The 21,267-nt window shown below is 42.1% G+C and overlaps 2 protein-coding genes across 2 annotated transcripts in view; both read right to left on the reverse strand.

Moving 5' to 3' along the window:
* Positions 1–737: 737 nt before the first annotated feature.
* chrnb1l (cholinergic receptor, nicotinic, beta 1 (muscle) like) lies at positions 738–16,430 on the reverse strand. Its single transcript, XM_085806191.1, has 11 exons — positions 16,052–16,430; positions 13,692–13,825; positions 13,325–13,369; positions 12,806–12,915; positions 11,866–11,974; positions 9,760–9,907; positions 9,186–9,371; positions 8,500–8,723; positions 8,227–8,411; positions 1,375–1,513; positions 738–1,172 (listed from the first exon to the last, which is right to left on the reverse strand). Exons 1-11 carry the CDS (start codon positions 16,137–16,139, stop codon positions 1,032–1,034), a joined length of 1,509 nt encoding a protein of 502 aa, XP_085662317.1. The 5' UTR covers positions 16,140–16,430; the 3' UTR covers positions 738–1,031.
* A 4,050-nt stretch (positions 16,431–20,480) lies between these two features.
* chrnb1 (cholinergic receptor, nicotinic, beta 1 (muscle)) overlaps positions 20,481–21,267 on the reverse strand; it is a 37,496-nt gene continuing 36,709 nt past the window's right edge. The window contains exon 11 of the mRNA XM_085759547.1: positions 20,481–20,833. Within this exon, the coding sequence (XP_085615673.1) occupies positions 20,687–20,833 (147 nt within the window). The 3' untranslated portion in view covers positions 20,481–20,686. The remainder of the gene's footprint in view (positions 20,834–21,267) is intronic.

Below are 21,267 nucleotides of genomic sequence, written 5' to 3' on the forward strand. Positions count from 1 at the left end.
AGCAGAGGAAGCAGCAGCAGCGAGGGAGGTGACGTCAGACTAGAGCAGTTTAAATAGCGCGCTCTGAACGCAGTTCCCCAATAGGGAGTGGGCACGGGGAGTCAGCAGAGCCATCAGCTGATCTGCTCGGTGTTGACAGCTATGCTGTTGATGCTGATTTAGAGCTTGACGTCGTGGCCTGCCAGAACTAACGCTATGATGATTTTGTGGAAAGGGGGTGTAATATGTCTCCTTTAATTCTCTCTCAAGCAGGATTCATCCAAAAAAACAAACAAATAAAAAGCCATTTCCAACCTTGCCTCCTCACACAGTCTGAAGCTCAGGCTTGGTTAGCATTTGAACCTTTTGTCTTTCTCCTTCTCACAGCAGTGTTCCTCTTAGACTCAACATTATATCACTGCCCTCTATTGTCCAAAAGCCAGCATTGCAGTCATTACATGTAATCACTGTTGAGCACATCTATCAGCTATGTCACTTATCCATGCATGGCTCCAGGCGGGCTGCAGGCAGTCCTAGCTGACATATAGAGACAAATACCTTCACATCTATGGAGATTTTAGAGTTTCCAATTGACCTGTGTGCATGTCTGTAAGAGAAGCCAGCAGGCACAGGGAGAACATGCAAAACACCACACAGAGAGGCCTCAGACCGAGGGATCAGACCTACAGCCCCGTGTCTGAGAGGACAAAAGTAAATCACAATTCTGAAGGAGGTTCTTAAAATAACACAAACACATTGACCTTCAAGAAACATGTATTTCAGGCTTTTAAACTCAAGTAACGAACATCACAACATGTTAATCAAAGTCATTATTTAGATAAAACCACATATAATAGATCTATTAATGTGTCAGGTCTGCTCAGTTCTGTTTCTGAAGGTTATCTTGACAAAACATGAGAGAAATAAGGAATAGGTGTGTGTGGAAAGTTTGATGCGGTGATGTCAAAGTAGGAATAAAGTGACAATCAAGCAATGTGAGTTCCAGCAGTGTGTGTGTGTGTGTGTGTGTGTGTGTGTGTGTGTGTTGTTTTCTAAGGGAAGGGGTTATCAGGAGTGTAGTTGAAACTGGCGTCCAAGAACATGGCCAGGGTTCCCAGGGAGGTGATGATGACAAACAACCACAGGAAGAGCCGGTCCACCACCAGAGCAATGAACTGCCAGTCTCCTGTCATCTGGAGGGAACACACACACACACACACACAGGCACTTACTGTAAGCACTGAGTCAGCAGTGTTGTGTATGTATGCACTGACACATGAACATCTCTGGGGCATGTGTGGAACACCGTGTGCTCCGGGAGCAGAGACAGACGGGGTAACAAGCTGTCTGACAGAGTGTGCGTGTGCGTGTCGGTGTCGTGCGCGTTTCTCTCACCGAGTCGTCTGTGTCCTGCTTCTTCAGCTGCTCAGCCATGTATGTCACGGCGGCGATGGCTGACTTCAGGTTAGGAGGGAGGATCAGACAGTAGCTGTCAGTGTTCGGCAGCCGCTGGAGCTGCACCGTACTCTCACATCTGAGAGACAGGGACACAGACAGAGAAAGAGGGAGGGAGAGAGGGAGGGAGGTGGAAGAAGAAGTGAAATGTTCATTCCTGCATGGTTAGGTTTTGACATTTGACCTTTCACTCTATAAAGTGGCTCAACATTAAAAAAAAAAAAAAAAAAGTTGAACTGAATCTTTACTTTTTTCCTAATTACTTTTGCATAGATGGAGACGGCTGCCTTACTGACATCTTCTTTTTTAAAGGTTTGAATTCATTTTGTTCTTGTGTGTGTTCTTCTCCTCATTATTATTTACAATTCATGTGACCTGTTACATCTTATCTTATCTTATCGTGTCTTAGTTTAGTTTAGATTGTGTCTAGTCTAGTCTAGTTGAGTTAAGCTGAGTTGAGTTTAGTCTATCTTAGTTTACTTTAGTTGAGTTGAGTTGAGTTTAGTTTAGATTAGTTTAGTTTACTTTAGTTGAGTTGAGCTGAGTTTAGTTTAGTTTAGTCTAGTTCAGTTTACTTTTGTTGAGTTGAGTTGAGTTTATTCTAGTTTAGTTTACTTTAGTTGAGTTGAGTTTAGTCTAGTTTAGTTTACTTTAGTTGAGTTTAGTTTAGTTTAGTCTAGTCTAGTCTAGTCTAGTTTAGTTTACTTTAGTTGAGTTGAGTTTAGTTTAGTTTAGTCTAGTCTAGTCTAGTTTAGTTTACTTTAGTTGAGTTGAGTTGAGTTTAGTTTAGTCTAGTCTAGTCTAGTCTAGTCTAGTCTAGTCTAGTTTAGTTTACTTTAGTTGAGTTGAGTTTAGTCTAGTTTAGTTTACTTTAGTTGAGTTTAGTTTAGTTTAGTCTAGTCTAGTCTAGTCTAGTCTAGTCTAGTCTAGTTTAGTTTACTTTAGTTGAGTTTAGTTTAGTTTAGTCTAGTCTAGTCTAGTCTAGTTTAGTTTACTTTAGTTGAGTTTAGTTGAGTAGAGTCTAGTGGAGTTGAGTTTAGTCTAGTTTAGTTTACTTTGGTTGAGTTTAGTTTAGTTTAGTTTAGCTTATTAAGTTAGTTTCATTATGGAAAATGATGTTTTTTACATAACGCATATCAGTTCCGATAAAATAAATACATAATTTTGTATCTATTTTCTATACACCTGTAATAAAAATAAATTCTAAACACATTAAGATGGAAAAAACATTACAGTTGTAAAATAGAGAGGGATAAAGAGTTACAGATATATCAACTTATATTCATTATTTATCCATCATAATTTTTTTGTACACTATTGCCTGTAGAGATGCAATTAAATATATTTTTTCGCTCTTCTCATGAAATGACTGTGACAATGTGATTTATTCTTGATAGAAAAAGTGTATATCTTTAAAATTATTCCAGCTTTATGGGCTGCAGAGTGTATTACAGTAAGTATTTGTTTTTAGAAATCCAAATTCAAACCACACATTTTCAACACAGCATGTTTCCAGTCAGGGAGTATGTCAGTGACCCAGGCTGCAGGCTGTCATGTTAATACTTAGCCACATGTCCTCTGGAAGAAGTTAAAACACGCAGCGACTCTCTTCTGAAACGCTTCATAAGCTCAGATTTATGTTGTGCATGTCATGAGTCACTCGCACGGCATTGTGAAACAGACCACTGCTGACATTAGCTGTCCAGTGGAGGACGTGCAGTACGGATGCTGATGTCAGTGCTGTCTCTTGGTAACGTACAGCATGTGTGGTGTGCCCTCTAGCCACTGACAAGCAGAACTGCTGCAGGCTCCTTCCTGCGGCTCCTCTGAGCACTGACTGACAGCAACACATTCCTGACAGAGAGGTGACATTGACACAACACCGGGTCAACATTTATGTGATGCCATGACCTTTGATTCGCAGCGTGACCTTTTCATTCTTACCCTCCTACAGCTGTTCCATAAAGCAAAACATATGAGCAGAGAGAGAGGCCCATGACTCTGGAACAGCCGCAATATAGACATTCAAGGGATTTATACAGTGAGTTATTTCAGTTTATCAGTAATATCAAAAAGAAAAATAAGACATGATCAGTGTCTTTTCTTTTTACATTTTGGCCAAAACCTATAACCTGTTACTGACTCTATTGCCTGTTGAAAAGTTCATATTTGTGAGTATTTGACCTGTGGATTTTCACTGTGGTGATGTGTCCTCTCAGGTCACAAACACTCATGCCCCGGTGCACGTCACACAGGTTTAAACAAACACTTAAATAGGGTGTTTACTGTTTGTCACAGGCTGAACTTCCTGCTGCTGCTCAGTGCTCACCTCATTCACCTCATTCACCTCTCACCTCATGGAAAAAAAAATAAAAAACAAAAACAAAACCTAGCATCAGCAAAACACTTACTAAAATTTATCTGAGAACAGTATTTTTACATATTTAAAATAGATTTTTATTCTTCATTAGACCCATTTTGGTAAAACTATCTATATAATTAACATTAAACTATATAACCTATACATAATGATAATCTAAAGACCCTCTAAATTACTGAAGATGGTCTTTGTGTTTTCCCCAACTGTCAGGTACGAATTTTGAACTTGGACTGAGGGGAATTTCAATATGCCCTTCCCTTTGCCCTTTTGTATAACATAGTCTATATATAAATATCTACATCAAAACAAAGTGTGACAAACAAATATTTTTTAATCAAGAAAAGTATTGTTTTGGGCAGTTAAAACTACATCATTATGTTAAATGAAAGATGAATAGAAATACTAATACTAGTAATAAAAATAAAAGTCTTTTTTGTCAAAATTGGTTGTTGTTACATGTTTTCGCAGCTTTGTTTACTTTAATGCATTTATATCACTCATTTCTCATTACAACCTGATCAACTCTTCAACATTGTGACAGGAACAAGTCATGTATATAGAGACCGGTTGGTATGTGTACATGCATACACATGCCAACAGGACACGACTATCCTGCAGTTACATGTCATATTACTGGACATGTAAGAGAACGATGAAAGCTCTGATTTCTCCATTACACATGGGGAGCCACACTTCACCAATGTGCTTGTTCATTGTTAGTTTTTAGTTAGAACAGAAAGTCATGTTCCGAATTCTAATTTTTTATATCAAAATGTTTAATGTTGAGTATGACGATTTTCATCTCCTCACTCATTCTACATGATTTACGTCTAGAATAAATTTCTGCCTCCTAATTATTCAGCTTGGTCCTTGTGTCTTAGTTTCCTCAGCTAAAGTTCAGAAGATCTTGTTCACTTAGATTTTGTTTCATCTTCTTTGTCTCCCTTTTATCTTGTTGTGGAATGAATGCTCATGTGATAGACATGGATGAAATAGTAATCTGCTCATTTTCTCATGTATTTTGCTGTGTCACAACTCCAAAGGTAGATACACTGCCTTTGGTTTCTTTGTGTGACATTATATCACTGTACTATAAGGTCACTAAAACACTGAGATCCAAAGGATACATATAGTGTGTCACCATTCAAAGAAGCCCGGCGTGGCAGCACAGTGCACCTGTCATACTGGCACCTTCGCTATATGTATGTACTGTACATGTGTAGTGTAATTGTGTGTGTATTTGTGTGTGTGTGTGTGTGTGTGTGTGGTGTTGATAATATGCAGAACCTCCGGCACCACAGAGTGGAGGGCGTCAGGAGAAGGAGCAGGACAAGTTATCAGTGTCACACAACGACGGCGTGACAACAGATGGACTGCAGACAATAAAAATGACTGACCAAGAGCTCCAGTGTGAATGGTGTGTGTGTGTGTGTGTGTATGTGTGTGTCACAATAGAGCTATGCGGTGCTCTACATGCCCATGCCATCTACATTCCACAGCTTGTATTCATTACCACTGACACAAGGAGCCCTTCTCACTATGACACACTGTACATCCATGCATATGTATATTTGCATATCATCTGATACACTGATAACTGGACTATAGTTCAACCATATACACATTCTCCATCAAACAGATTTCCACAGGGCATTTACTATAAACGCACAGATTCTGACATATGCAGGCAGCTCACATCATCACACATCCAGGGAATTCTCATAAATGTGTTGTGTGTGTGTGTGGGGGGGGGCAGCACCTGCTCTCAGAACAAAAACAGCACAAAGAGAGGTGGGAGAAGGTAAAGATGGATGCTGCTGCCCTACCACCATCTTTTCCACATCAAAAACGACAAAATCCTCCCCTGCCCAGATCACTCAGCACTAGTCTTCCCTTCCACTCATCTACCCCCTATCTATTCTTCACCCCTCCCTCCACCTCCTGTCTGTGGGATTACCCCCTAATTCCCAACCTAAACAGAGGCTTAGTGGCTGGCGACTGTGGACGGGGGTGTGGGGCTTAGCTAGGGCTGAATATGATGCCTTTGGAACGGAATGAGAGATGCCCCAGCACCAGGGCTGGGGCAGGGGGCCGTGGGGCTGTCTGTAACGAGGGGCTGTGGCAAGGCACAGGCTGAGTTATTAGACGGACTGCATGGACTGAAGAGTTTTGCTTTTCATCTTAAAGGTACATTGTGTAGGAATTACTCCCATCTAGCATTGTGGTTGTATATCGCAAGCAACTCAATGGTATTTTTCATGCTGCATTCACGTGAAATTGGGCAGACGGACGACAGCCGCTGCACATAACAGCATAAACAAGCCTCTATGTAAACAAGTGGTCGGTCAGACGAGGCAAAACAATACACGTGACAATATGTTGTCATGGCGATGTGGTATTGTTTACCTGAGCCACGTTCTACCGGCTTTCTCTGGACTTCTGTGACTACAATGACATCTGGTTTGTTAGCGACGACTCCTTAACCCCAAATCAGAGACCACAAATATCTGTACAAAATGAATCCATCCATTTGTAGCTGAGATATTTCAGTCCAAAGACATTGTTATCCCTATGGCAATGTCAATTCTATGAATATCAAGCTATGAGTGTGTGTGTGTGTGTGTGTGTGTGTGTGTGTGTGTGTTTCTTCACAAAAGTTTTAAAAAAGGATGTTTACATGCTATGACCCTTAAATATCCTGCACATCTTGAACCAGACCAGATCTGACTGAAAATGAGGGTATTAGAAAAACATAATAATAAAATTGTGAAACAAAGTACACTGAGTTTTGGCACTGATTCAAGACTCTTAATACACAATGTGAATAGTGCGGAACAAATCATTAATCATTATTCTGTGTTAGTCAGAATACCCTTCATGTGGCTGTATTAAATATTGTATTCAATATCTGAGGCTGAAGGAAGAGCACACACTCTTCCCATCTTGACAGATTCTCTGTGCTGCTGTGGTGGTACTGCTGTAATTCTGCCAAGTCTAGCACACTGTGTACTTTACTATAATGGCTGGCCTGGCATCAGATCCAACATTCACACTTTGGCACACTGTACAAAGAAGATTCATGCCTGCGCTGGCTTTTATTAACGTTAATAGAAATAGCTTTCCCCTGGTGTAACGTCAGGATCAGCACATCTCAGCCTGGAAATAGGATGGATGACCCGCACGGTCATTATTTCAGGTCTATGATTTTCAGTCTGACAAGTGGGAGTAATGGGTATGATAACTTTTTGGCAGTTTAACTCTTTCTTTTAAATCTTCTGTTCGTAATAATATTATTATTCAGTCACTGGTGAATCCCAGGGTAAATGATCAAATAAATCTGATAATTCATTAAATACGATATATGACTCAATTCATATTTGTGTGAGTGTGTAGTTGATGCAAGTTAACAAACAAAGTGAGGTTTAGTATTTAGTATTTCTCATCAAACATCTTTGAGGTCTATGAAATATAGTAAATACATTGATTCTGTTTGCACAGTTAAGTCTTCTTTCGTTTTACCTGTGTTAAAGCATTGCTAGGTTTATTGTGGCATTATTATCAACAGCTGTTGATCGTGCAAAAAGTTAGCATCTAACTAGCAACGGTATATGAACTGCACCATAACTGTGTCTCTGGTGCATGCATGTTTGCACTGATGTGTGTGTAATATAAATGAAAGTGGAGCCCATCACTTCATCCTGCCGCATGTGGTCAAAAACTCCACAGGGACCTTTAAGTATGTCAGCGCCTGCACTAAACATCAGGCTGGGGATCACATTTAATTTCTATTTGGTCATGATGAAGTGTCAGGGGTACAACTTGTCTTTATGTTAAGACTGTGACCTGCACATTCGCCACACTATGAAATAATGACGCATAATTACACACATGAAGCAAATACTCAGAACTACTTGCTTTTGAAATCACTCCGCCCAGCAGCTGTGTCTGAAATGTAGTTTCTGTCACGCATTTGCATCAAAAACAACTCTATCTCGTCACGGTCCATTTTTATTTCATAGCGTGGTGAATGTGCAGGTCACAACTTGTCCTTGAGAGCATTTTGGAGTTGTTGGATTGTGTATTTGATGAGTTTGATAAGGGAAAGCCGGAAATACCATATGCCTCCATAGCGTAAGAAGCTTGTATCTCTGCCCCGCCGATCGAAAAACAGCTTGCACCAACAATTAGAGGTAACAACCTACTCTAAAACTATTGGGATTGTGGCAATGGGCGAATTTGCCAAAATGTTGAAATATCCCTTTAAATGTTAACTTTTATAGGATGTTACAAGATCTTTGTTAATTGTTTACTATACCATAGAGTTCCTCAGTTTGAACAAACTGCTAGTTAAGAGGTTTTACATGAGACAGAGTGATTCCTCTGGTAGATTCTTGTCAGTGAAGTGTCCTCACCTGCCTCTCCACGGTAAGACAAGATCAGGGTTGATCTTCCGAAAGAAGTACTCTCCTCCGGGCTGCCGTCCACTGAAGCACTGGGTAGGCGTGTCGTCAGAATCAATAGAGTCCTCCTTCAACGGAGGTTCCCCTGGGTCTGGCCTCGCCATGCCGATGTACTTGGGCAAGAAGTCAATGAAAGCCTAGAAATGTTAGGTTTAATAATGAGTAAAAACAGTCATCATCAACTGTAATGAATCAGCACAATAGTGAACTGAACCTGAACGTCACCTTTCGAACCCAGTTTGGCATGATGTGCGTGCTGGGCGTCCGGTGGTGCAGGTTGAGAACGACCACGCTCAGGATGACGGAGAAGGTGACCAGGATCATGGTGAACATGACGTAGTTGACGATCATGGGGATGCCCAGTGAAGTCTCGGGGACCTTGTCGGCCAGCAGCAGCATGAAGACAGTCAGAGCGATGAGGACAGAAATGGAGAGAGTCATCTTCTCTCCTGCAGACGACAGGGGCAGCTTTGAGATTTAATTATGACAGCACAGCAGCAGCTATTACTCTGCTACTTCCTGATTCATGTCGACAGGGGCAGATATTGAAACACACACATTTGATAAAGATCACCTAAAATCAACAAATCAAGGTTATATCAAACATCTTGCACTTTCAGTTTCCCTTTCTCTTGAATCCATATTTCCACTCTGTCAATGAACCCTCAGAAATCTGTCTACACAAGGCCAAAGATTGACAAAGTAGATCCCAGGGCAAGGTCACTTTCCTTCAATCCATAGTGCATCAATAAACCGTCCATTCCTCCAGAGGGTGGCCTGCTTCATGACATATTAGACACATGCTCCCTGTCATGACATAAGACAGTGCATCAAGGCGTAGCCTCACTTCCTATATCCCCTCCTGACAGTGATGTGTAGTCGCAGTGTCAAAACATGTGGGATGTGCTGACCTGCTCCGGGAGGCAGGTAGAAGACGAATATGGCCAACACGCTGGTGAGGATGCAGGGCACGATGATGTTGATGATGTAGAAGAGAGGCTTCCTCTCTATGATGAGATAAAAAGTGATGTCCTCGTACAGGTCCTCCTTTATGTTCTTCCTGGACGGTTTGTGACAGATCGCCCACTCTCCATTTTCTGCAGAGAGAGAAAGAAGCGATTAACAAAGGGATGACAGGAAAATACATCACCACACCATAGAAGCTGATGAGTATAAACCTCCTGTTAAGAAGCAGTATATTCTATAAATTGTTATTGACCTTGGAATCAAGTAGCTGCGATGGATAAAATTGTAAGTCAGACCAATCAGTAATTGAGCTTATAATTTAAAAAATATATATATACAGTATATTATTAAAAGCACATATAGGCCACAGCATCAATATCAAGACAGTGCATGAATTACAAAATGTAGAAAAACAAGATAAAGCTATGTAGAAAAAATAATGTAAATGTAATATGATACAGTGATTATCGATTATAGGTTTGACTATGATAAATGTTGGAAGTTACTGTAGGTACCAACCAGTGAAAGCGTTGTCATCTATAACAATCTCTTTGATCTCACTGCCCTCCTCATCCAGATAGTACTGCAGGTCCACCTCTGAGGCATCATAGGTGTAGGAACGGAAAACCATGCTACAGTTCTGCCAGTCGAATGGGAAGTAGGCCGCCTGCAAAAAGTCAAGTAACACTTTAACTTTCGTTAAAGACTGCATTTTCCAGCTCCTTCCACAGATGTTCAGTAGGATTTAGATCAGGATCATAGAAGGCCACTTTAGAGTAGTCAGTCCAGTGTTTGGTTCTTATCCATTCTTGAGTGATTTTACTATAGTTGTTGTTAGGGAGAAATTATGGGGTGATGCCGAAAAAGGAGAACTACCAGAGTCCTGGATGTCTTAAACTGAAGAAGTTTATTAGGCTAGATGGAGGAGAACAGAAGAGTCATCAACTGAACATAAGTGCGTGATGCCACCTCAATTCTGAGGGCCTCACAGCAGTTCAAAGGTGGTCAACGCCTGCAGGCGAGATGTGTTAACATCGTATTTCCTATTATGCTTAAACATTAAGATAAAGATTGTTGCTTTCCCATCACGGTGACTGTTATCATCTAGCTCTACAGCTGTCTGCAACCGCCAGAGAGTGAGATTTAAGACATCAAAGCGGGACCATGGCCTTGGCATGTTCCTCAGAGGGAAAGTAGGGCAGATAACTGTCTCCAGCAGTAATCTAACAGAAAGTCCTCTAATTCACAGCTTTCCACCATAAACACAGAGGGATTGACCATTACAGTATATAGAGAAGTGATATTCTTCTCTAACAGCTGTGTGTTTTGGGTCGTGACCCTGTTGGAGGACCCCTGACCTGCCACTGAGACCGGGCTTTCTGACACTGGGCAGCCATTTGGCTCCAGAATGACTTGACAGTCTTTAGATTTCATTGAACCCTGCACAGATTCAAGACACCCTGCACCAGCTGCAGCAAAGCAGAACCAGAACAGAACACAGCCAGATCCATGTTTCACAGTAGGTACAGTGTTCTTTTCTTTATATCTGTGTACGATGAGATGACATGACTTGATAAAAAAGTTTCAGTCTTGGATCAAAAAGCTCCAGTTTTGTCTCATCTGTTCAAAAGCTTCTGGGAGAACATCTTTGGTCCATTACTTTTGTCAGTTTCAAGTTATTTTAGTGACAGAATTGTGGGTTTTTCTTTCCTTAAAGGGATACGCCAACTTTTTTTTTCGTGTCTTGCCTCACTCCCGAGTCCATGACAAGCAGATAGACACCATCCTTTCAACTGTGCGTGCAGTAACAAGGGAGATATGGGCAGAGCTGGCGCACCTTTAATTAGCTTAGCTCAAACGCTGGAAGTGCATAAGTAGTGTTAGCCTGCCTCCACCTAAAGTCATCAGAGAAACTCTTCAGCAACTCTAAGTGGAAACCGGTGGCCGATCTTTGTCTCAGAACTGACGAAACTCTCCGGTAAGACATCTTGAGCAGTCAAATGCCGGTAACGGGACGAGATCGGTCAAAACGGAGGGTTCAAGCAAAGACGGTTTATTTTGGTTCGAGCTAGCTACATCGAGGGTAGGTTAGCTTCCTATTTCAAAGTAAAAGCACAAATTCTATCGTCATGGTTTTCTGTATGTAAAGGGCAACGGGTGTTTTATTTTGTGGTGGTAACCAGAAGTGCGTTGGTCACAACGGCTAGCTTGAGTAGCGCCGAATTCGTCCGAACAAAATTGTAAACAACGACACACTGCTGATCTACTTTCTCGCCTAAAAATGTTTGAAATGTAGATAAAGTGATATATTTACAGAGTTTAGAGCTAAAATGAAATCAGCTTCTGACTGCTGATTTCGGCTCGGGTAGGAGGCAGGCTAACACTACCCATACACTTCCAGTGTTTGAGCTAAGCTAATTAGCAGTGCGCCAGCTCTGCCCGTATGTCCCTTGTTACTAGACGCACAGTCGAAAGGATGGTGTCTGCTGGTCATGGACTCGGGAATGAGGCAAGACACGGAAAAAAAATGTTGGCGTATCCCTTTAACAGAACGGTACCAACAATTCTGTCTATATCTGTATTACAGTATTTCTGTAGTGGTGTGACAACAGCGTCTTGTGATACCTCTATGGAGCAGGAGCTGCGGTAGATGGCCGGGGGAAGCCAGTTGACGGTCCCGTCACTGTAAACCAAGACGTTGACATACAAGGCCACGTCGAACTGACCGTCGTTACTGCAGGGAGGATCAGAGACGGACAAATGGGACATGTCATCCTCATACTCAGAGCCATATTGCCCACAGCCTACACTCTACAGTATGTCAGATGTGTTTTGATCTGAGTCCCAACCTTGACAGGTGATATATTGTTTGGAAGCATTTAAGGATCCACATACTGTATCACTGCAACAGCTGCTGGCACACAATTGTTTAAGCCTTGTGGATATAACACCGCTGACCTTGTAGTCCCTTTTAATGCAAGGCCAAAAAACACATTTCCACGTGTTTGTGCCTCCATAGCCAAGGCCGTTGTACAGAGGAGAAAGGTGATGATAATTCTAGGGGCCCAGCGCCCAGTAGGGCCCACAAAAACCCCAGTGGTCTAATCTTTGTATGACTGATTTATTCTGCATAAGTAATGCTGCATTAGCATCAAAACAAAGTAGGCTAATTAATGCTGCATTAGCATCAAAACATTCATTTTTCATTCATTCATTCATTCATGAATGAAAAAATGATAATACATACGTAGTCTAAGAAAAAAAAGTGGAAAGGTCTGGGGGTAGGGGCCCAGAATTCCTAGCAACGGCCCTGTCCATAGCTGTGGTTCAGTACCTCTTATACTCACTGTGACTCATTCTGAGAAATCTAAAGAATTACCAGTCAAAGGAAACCAAGGTTATAACTGTAATCAAAGCTTTGAACAACATGAATCTTCAAGGGGTTCGAATATATTTTGGGCGCCACGAATAACAAAGTTATACATTAATGGGAATGTTATTAGTGGTGCAATTGACTGTATAATAGATGATGTGGGTGAGTGTGTGTCTGAGGATGGATGCTTACTTGTTTATGAGGTAGATGTCAGGACGCCACACCTTGTTGGGAGGAATTCTCAACACATCGATGTTGTCATATTCCTCTGGGTTCCATGACAACCTGTAGTCTGTCCATGCCTGGGAAGAAAAGGGGAGGATAGAGGTAAAGGAAAGAAGAAAGGGCAGGAATAACAGACATAGCACAGCAGACAAGAAGTGTAATCATCACTACGGTGCCCTAACGTCTTTGTCATTTACATCCTTGTTTCTCCAGCCTTTGATAAGTCATTTAAATCCCACTAATCGCGACACACGCTCGCACGCCCCTGTCACAAGCACTCAGGCCGTCCTGAATCCCAATTAGCGTGGGGCGAGGGGACAGAAATGAAAGAGCGAGTCAGAGAACGGGGGAGATAAGGCAAGAAATAATTTGTGGTTATAGGAAGTGGCAAGTCCATTCGAGGGAGGAGCGACAGAGCGGGGACGAGAGGAGTCAGAGCGGCAGAGCGTGGCTCGCTGATGAAGATGAATGTTTTCGTGCTCATACCAGATTCATGAACACATTGGTTGTCATCTCGCCGTTCTTCTCATTCTGTAGCACGATGGAGACACAGAGAGAGAGAGAGAGAAGGGGGGACAATCAATGGTGAAGCCAGTGTATCTTGTGGTGCATGACAGTGCTGTTACTTTCAGTCCTGCTCGGTAGAACCTAATTGGGTATGGAGGAGTGGATGATGCTGCAGCAGCCAGAAGTTATCTGGGTAATAGTGTGTGTGTAGCCTATGCGTGTGTGTGTGAGTGTAAAGGGCACTGCATTTTCATGAGTGAACTTCATAAAACAACTTGATATATGAAGTGGTGTGTGCAGCAGGGTGTGTGTGTGTGTGTGTGTGTGTGTGTGTGTGTGTGTTTACCAGGCTGACCAGCTGGGAGAGCGTCATCCCAACCCTCACCATCACCTTCTCCTCCCAGTACTGAGCTGGTCGGACCTTCATGTTGTAGTTCTGGAAAAGCTTCTTGTGCAGCTTCCGCTCTGTCTCTGAGGCTCCTGGATGGAACAAGGAAGACAATTCATGTAGTTACTTTCCCATGAAAACAAAAAAAATGGCTTAAAAAAGATTAGAATCAAGAATTCTGAAGAACGGCCATGAAAAGAACAGGTGAAATCCAGGTGCTGACCTTCCTCCATGTGAAAGAGGAAGTGTAAAAGACCAAAGCTGTTATTATTATACACTGCCCGTCCAAAAAAAAAAGTCACCGCTTGGATTTAACTAAGCTAAAAGGTCCTATAAGAGCCTCCCATTGGATAATTACTGCATGGATGATTATGTTTCAGCTGGCAACAACCTATCTAACCCTAACAATGCAGTCTCATTTCTTAAACAACCATGTCGGAAGACACATCCTGTGGTCGTGGAAAAAATGTTAATCTGTTTCAGAAGGGTCAGATTATTGGCATCAAGCAAATAAAACATCCAATGAGATTGCTGAGACTAAAATTGGGTTAAGAACTGTCCAACACATTATTTAAAACTGGAAGGATAATGGGGAACCATCATCTTCAAGGAAGACATGTGGTCCAACGTGACCACAGAGTCCAGACCTTAACCCCATTGAGAATCTTTAAAAATGAATGCAACTTTGGATGGAAGTATGAACCCAGAGCTGCTTTATAATCAGAAAAGGGAATCCACATTTATACAATATGGAACCTTTAATCCACTGACACCCAGATCACAGCAGGTTTGTTCTCCTGGATTAGTGAGTCAAGCCTTCAGTGGTTCCCTCTGGGATGACCCACGCTAAAAATATACTATATGCTCATGTATACTTAGTATGGATGGACTGGTGATGCTGTTTTCTGATTCATATTCTAATTGTGCTGCTTAGATAACATCATCCTTTGGTCTGAAAATAAATATTTACATCATGAGGCCGAGCAGAGCAGGAGAAATCATTAAACAGAAATTATTCGTACTCAGAGGATAGGTGGATATTGAATGTGAGTAGCATCATACAGCAGAATAAAGCACTCACAGTATTCCAGTATTGATTCATCATGAACCGACTTGGTTGACGTGGTTTCTCATTCCAAATATGTGACTAAACGACATGTGGCAAAGACAGAGAAGGACATGCAAAAGAAGCAGGGCAGGTGCTGGTGGTGTATGATGGGTAGCAAAGGTGACTGAGCTAATGTAATTGATATGCAGCAGGGGAATGGGATCAAAGGGATGTCTGGGATACCAGCTCCATCAGGGACAAAAATAGACTCTGATTAACAAACAATGATGTGTTAATATGATTCATTATGTTCCACAGAAGATTCTTTTTGCTTTTCAGGTGGGTTAATGTAAAGATCTTGAGCAGAAGGACTTGTCTCCACTGGGAATCCCTCCTCTAATTCTCCTGTCTTCTTTATGTTGATGCTTCTCTTTAGGGAAAACAGATGGAGAGTTACCCCAGCTGTAGGACTTAAAGCAGATATCAGTGGAATGTTTTTGTTAATATAAGTCCTAAATAGTCCTATTTTCCGTCAGCAATCACTTACATGAAGTATTTCAGCCTAAACACGAGTCTCTCCGTCACTCTTTAAGGAGGGGCACGAGCAATCCATCACAACCCCGTGGAGGTCACCAACCAGCCGAGGGAAGCTCTTTACTTTCCACTCCCACTTGTGGTGGTCAGAGGGTCAAAGTCAAAGCCCTTCATCTGAGTCCCGATAAGAACTAGTCATTGCAAATCGATTCTAATTATGATTTTTATCCAAAAGAAACAGAGGAAGCGGAATCAATACCAATTTAACCGAAGTGACAGAACGCAGAGGGATGTGAGATGCTTGTCTGTTATCTGATAGCAACGCACAGAAACGCCACGAATCTCAAAGCATGTGGCTGTAAAACGGAGGAGGGAAGGATCCTGTTCAGAGCAGCTCCAGAGGAAAGAGGTGGTGGAGGAATGGGAACACTGCACCACAGGTCGCCAGCAACCACAGGGCAACTGTTTGTTTTCCGTGTACGATACAGGGTCAAAGGTCAAAGTCAAAGGCAGTCGAACACTTTTGTTTTTCTTTCTATCTATCTGTCACTGAACGATCCTACATGCTCTTCATTTAAAGGGCATTGGAGCAACAGAATTATGTTTGTTATAGATTGAAAAAAATCTAAAGCGAGAAAAGTTATCAGTTGAGGTTTAAATTCGTGCTGGAAATAACATGTAAAACTGGAAAATAATTCAAAAATACAACCGCAATAAACAGCATGACTGCTCTTACCAGTGAGAGTGAGACAGAGGCTGCTGCATAGGATGAAAAGAGTGTTCATTCTCAGGTTCATCTTCATTCCTCCAGTCATGGTCGTCATGACATCTTCTGACACTTCAATGTGCCCCGGCTGCTCCACAGACAGGTACTCTGACCCCCCCCTGCACCTTTCACCTGGAAGCTGCTCTACATCGATGAACGCCGTCTCTGAAAGCTCACACAGGCCTCTCCAGCTCAGGCGATTAAACGCACACCTCCAGTTGGATTACTGCAGGATCGCACCTTCAGCAGCGGCAGCAGGCGTCTCTCTCTCTCTCCTGCCTCTTCTTCTCTTTGTGGCCATGGCTCCATGGGTGAAACCAGGGCCTGATTGGGTGCGCGTGCTGGGAGTGACGAGAGGGCGGAATGTGTTTGTACTGGGGGAGCCTGTGGGGCAGGCACCTGTTGGTGCTCACCAATCTGAGGTTTTGGACTGCGGGTGGGAGGAAGAGGAAGTGGAGGGGGCTGGGATGGGGGGGGAAGGAATGGCAGTGGGTTACAGGTTATGACAATGGAGATATTTTTGGGGGAGAGAACAAGCGGGCGGGGCGGAGCGTGGGGTTGAGACTTTCTCTGCAGACAAAGGGAAGGCATCTCTCGTTCATTCCACTTTTAATGTCTTCATCCTGTAATTGACCCCTCACTTTCTCATCTCCTCCCACCTTATCTTTCCTGTTAATGAACTCACTATTCATCACTTCAGTTGTTAGAAAAAAGCTTTGCATGAAGGTTTATATTTCATTTGCTTATAACTATCAGTGCATGAGTTAACATTAAAGGGATACGGCAACTTTTTTTTTTCGTGTCTTGCCTCACTCCCGAGTCCATGACCAGCAGATAGACACCATCCTTTCCACTGTGCGTGGAGATACGGGCAGAGTTGGCGCACCACTAATTAGCTTAGCTCAAACGCTGGAAGTGCGTATTGTTAGCCTGCCATAGCTGAAATCAGCAGTCAGAAACTGATTTTTATTTCAAACATGTTAAGGCATGAAAGTAGCCGTTTAGATCAGCAGTGTGTCTGTTCGGACGAATTCAGCGCTACTCAAGCTAGCCGTTGTGACCGACGCACTTCCGGTTACTTTCACAAAATAAAACACCCGTTGCCCTTTACATACAGAAAACCATAACCATAGAATTTGTGCTTTTACTTTGAAAATAGGAAGCTAACCTACCCTCCATGTAGCTAGCTTGAACCAAAATAAACCGTCTTTGCTTGAATCCTCCCTTGTTACTGCACGCACAGACGAAAGGATGGTGTCTATCTGCTTGTCATGGACTCGGGAGTGAGGCAAGACACGAAAAAAAATGTTGGCGTATCCCTTTAACAGGAGGAGCGTCCATTGTCCAATCATTAGTGTTTTTTACAACATGTGAGAGCAGTTAAGACACTGTTTGTCTGTTTTACTACTACTCTCAACCTCCTGGTTGGTGCCTTCCAGTGGCCAAATTAAAAAGGACACCGTGACAGATAACACACACACATAGAGAGGAGGTGGGATGGGCTAAAGGATTGTCAGTGATTAACACAGTGTCTCATCTGATCAGGCTGAAAGCAGCACATAGACTGGACCAAGTCTCCATGGACAAAAATGTATAATCTCTAAAAAATTAATAGGTGGGTTTTGTGACACGGATACCAGGAGCTAATTGATGATCAGGTGTGAGATAGGAGCACTTTCATATAGAGCCATTTTAAAATGAGAAGTATGCTCTTACATTATATTAGTGATATCAGTGGAAGTGACAGTAAAGACAGAGATAAAGGGCAGAAATTCAGCAGAGCAACACTGACATGGTCTGACTTGATATGGCTCCATTAAAGCTAAAGTAGGCCTATACTGTATGTGGGACATTAAAGGTCCGAGGACAAAAAAACTTGTTTACCACGACTGGGACGACTGGAAGTATTTCAGGAGCATGGAGCGATGAGATAAAGATCTAAACCATTTTACGATGTCTGCTGTTTCCTCCACCTTCTTCTTTCCTTCCATTGGTTTATTTTTGCACGTGAAACTCGTGAAACCCGCTCTCTGGCTGGATTTCCCATTCGGCCTGCCGTACAAACATGGTGGCGCAAGATGGCAAAACTTTCTAAAGCAAGACCCTTGCTATATGTATAAAAGAAGAATTATTACGAAAACCAAACTACTTTTATTTTATAACGATTATACACTTATACATACAAATATATTAATGGGTAGTATTCATATTTTGCCAATAAGCCACTGTCAAACTGTATCGTGAGATGTACAGTGAAGAGCCATAGCATGACACTGTCAAAAAAAACCAAATGTCTGTGTTGCCAGTAGTGATGGTCTAACAGCGCCCCACCCCACCCCAGTGGACGGAGCTGGAAGTCAGTTCCTGGAAAGAAGAGACTGCTGGATAGGACGCAAAAATAGAGATGGATGTTGTTGCCATAGAAATGGTGTGGAAAGTTCTGAGATGTGATGGCTACAAGCGTTGTGATCGATGAGGTGAAGGCCCCGCGATGAACCCCGCGGAGTTCTGCCGCTTCTTGAAACCCTCGTGTTGATTTATACAAACTTGATGTCTGTGTTTTCACAGGTCATAAAGTTATTTTGTCTGTTACGCAAGATAAGAAAAATATCTACCTCCTCTCTGCCTCTTTTATATTACCTCCTTTCTCTTATATCTAAGGTCACGCTTTCCTCTCTCTCCCTCTTCATCCCGGTCAGGGTCTCCGGTGCAAAAAAACACAAACAGGCCATAAATCAGCGGCACGTTGAGAGTTGAGAGGAGGAGAATGTCTCAGACTTTTACCCTCCTGCGTGCCGCCACTCCCAGTATAAATACATCAGTCAGAATGGCCCCTTTGTGTTTCTGTGCATCTGTCGCGTGGCCCCCCTCCCCATCTTCTTCTCAAGGCGACAGTTTCGTGCAAGGTCGGAGCGAGTGAGATAATAAGCTGAGGATAGATATGGGAGTAATTCTAACGGGAGTGTGGCAATAACGCTGCAGCCAGGTCTATAATACTGAAGCACTACCAGCGCCGTCGCCACAATTAGCTCCTCAGACCGACTGCAGCCATCACATGCCTGAGCTGATGCATGTATGCATGAGTACGTTCACTCAGAGAAATATCAGGGAAGCCCATACAGCAGTCTACTGTAACCATTGCCAGTGTGTGTGTGTGTATATGTGTGTGTGTGTATGAGGACAGTTATTAATAGCAGAGCGGTTAGGAGACGGAGGGTCGCAGCTCTCACGGCAACATTCTGACAACAGATGGAGCCTTTAATATTCTCCCCTCGGATCTTTATTTAAAAAATAAAAACAACAACAACAACCGGGAAAATGAAAGCACAAGATTAAGAGAGCAGGTGTGTGTTTGTGTCATGTGAGAGAAACACCAGTGACGTGTTTGTGTGTGTGTTTGTGTGTGTGCGCCAGAAGGAAAGCAAAACCCTGGAAGGCACAGGTTCCTCTTTATGATGGGAATTCCACAGGCTGTTGGTGCAGCTGGTGAATCGAGCCGGCGTGTTGCTCCACGCTACACACACACACACACACATATATATATATATACACCCGTGTTGAAAATACAAAGAGGATTATTACAGTTGCAAAAATACCCACCAAGCATGTGCCACACTCTGGCACATTCTGACACAGGGAAATGAAAGACATAGCTGGCTCATCCTGGTTTGTCTCAGTGTTTATGTGTTAACACCGTCAATATCAAATGCTGGCTCCACACCCTGCACACACACAGTCCTATTATGTAGCTAAAAAAAACACACCTGTAGAGCAGATACATGTATTCCAATACATAAAGCATGCTGTTTCATGCAATAGTAAAATGTCCTTCCACACTTTAAAATGACAGATCACGAGATCTGCATGGCAGCGACACATTTTTGCTGTGATTAATGCAAGGATGCAGCCCAGACGTTCTTAAGGACTGCTGCTCGCTCAGCCAGGAAACCTCAAGATGTCCGTTCATTTGCATTGACTTGCTCTTGGAGGATGAACGCAGACCAGATCTAGTAGGAATTCTTCCCAGGGCACTTTCTGACAAACATCACCGCTCAAGTGTAACGCATGAGAATTTGAGCTGGTACATCAAACTTTGTCAGCTCTGGTCTTGAGGCAGTGGAGGGGAGCAAAGGGCCAAGACTTGATTATGCAGGGCTTAAGTTTTGCTGGTTCTTTTTTTTTCTTCTTATTTTCTATTTAATTTTTCCCTGTAATTATCCATGATTAATGATACCCCAACAAGGGTGCAGGTAAGGGGTCTGGATGAATGGAAATGTAATGAAATAAAATAAAATAAAATAAAATAAAATAAAATAAATTGATCACCAAAAAAAAGGTTTGCTGGTTCTGAGACAGTTTAAAATACAAAAATGGTCAAAAATTGGATTAGAAACTGTATATTTGGCATGTGTCAATATGTATTTCATCTGCATTCAAATGAATAAAATGAACACCATGACATTGTTTTGTAAAAAAAAACAAAAAAAAAACATGAGATGCCGTGGACACAGGATCATTTAGCTCTTAAGTACACCAATTTCGTTTTATCTTTCAAAGGTGGTACATTAGGAAGAAGGTGGTTTATGAAACAAAGGTTCTAAGGTCTCAGGGGGACTTGAAGGGGTCGGTGGGTGTGTGGTTGAAGCTGGCGTCGGCAAAGATGGCCAAGGTTCCCACCGTGGTGAAGACCACAAAAATCCACAGGAACATGCGGTCGACCACCATGGCCACGTACTGCCAGTCCTCCTTCAGCTGGATGAGGCAAGAGAGAGGGGGGAAGGAAGGATGGATGGCAGAGAAGGAAAAGACAAACTTAAAAGAAATCTATTTTTCATAAAGAAGAGCTGTATATATCCTGTTTTAATATATTTTTATGCATTAATATACCTCTTTACCTTAATCTAAATATACATATGTACAGTATATAGAGGTGTTGAAAGTATGTGTATACATGAATGTGTAGGATGATGTATAGATGTATGTGTGTTTTATTACTTATTTTTATTTATCTAGTTAATCATTATATTAATTTATTTATTGTATCAATTTCTACTCTTATTTATTCTTATTTTAAGTAGCCCTCTCCCCTTATTTACTTATTTATTTATTCTAACTATTCTACTGTACAGTCTATCACACATTTTCAAAGTCATATGTCAGGAAATATTTTGAAAAATGTTTAAATA

This window comes from Trachurus japonicus, chromosome 18, assembly GCF_045865225.1.
Source record: "Trachurus japonicus isolate A0001 chromosome 18, Traja_1.0".
In the NCBI taxonomy this organism is placed as follows: Eukaryota; Metazoa; Chordata; class Actinopteri; order Carangiformes; family Carangidae; genus Trachurus; species Trachurus japonicus.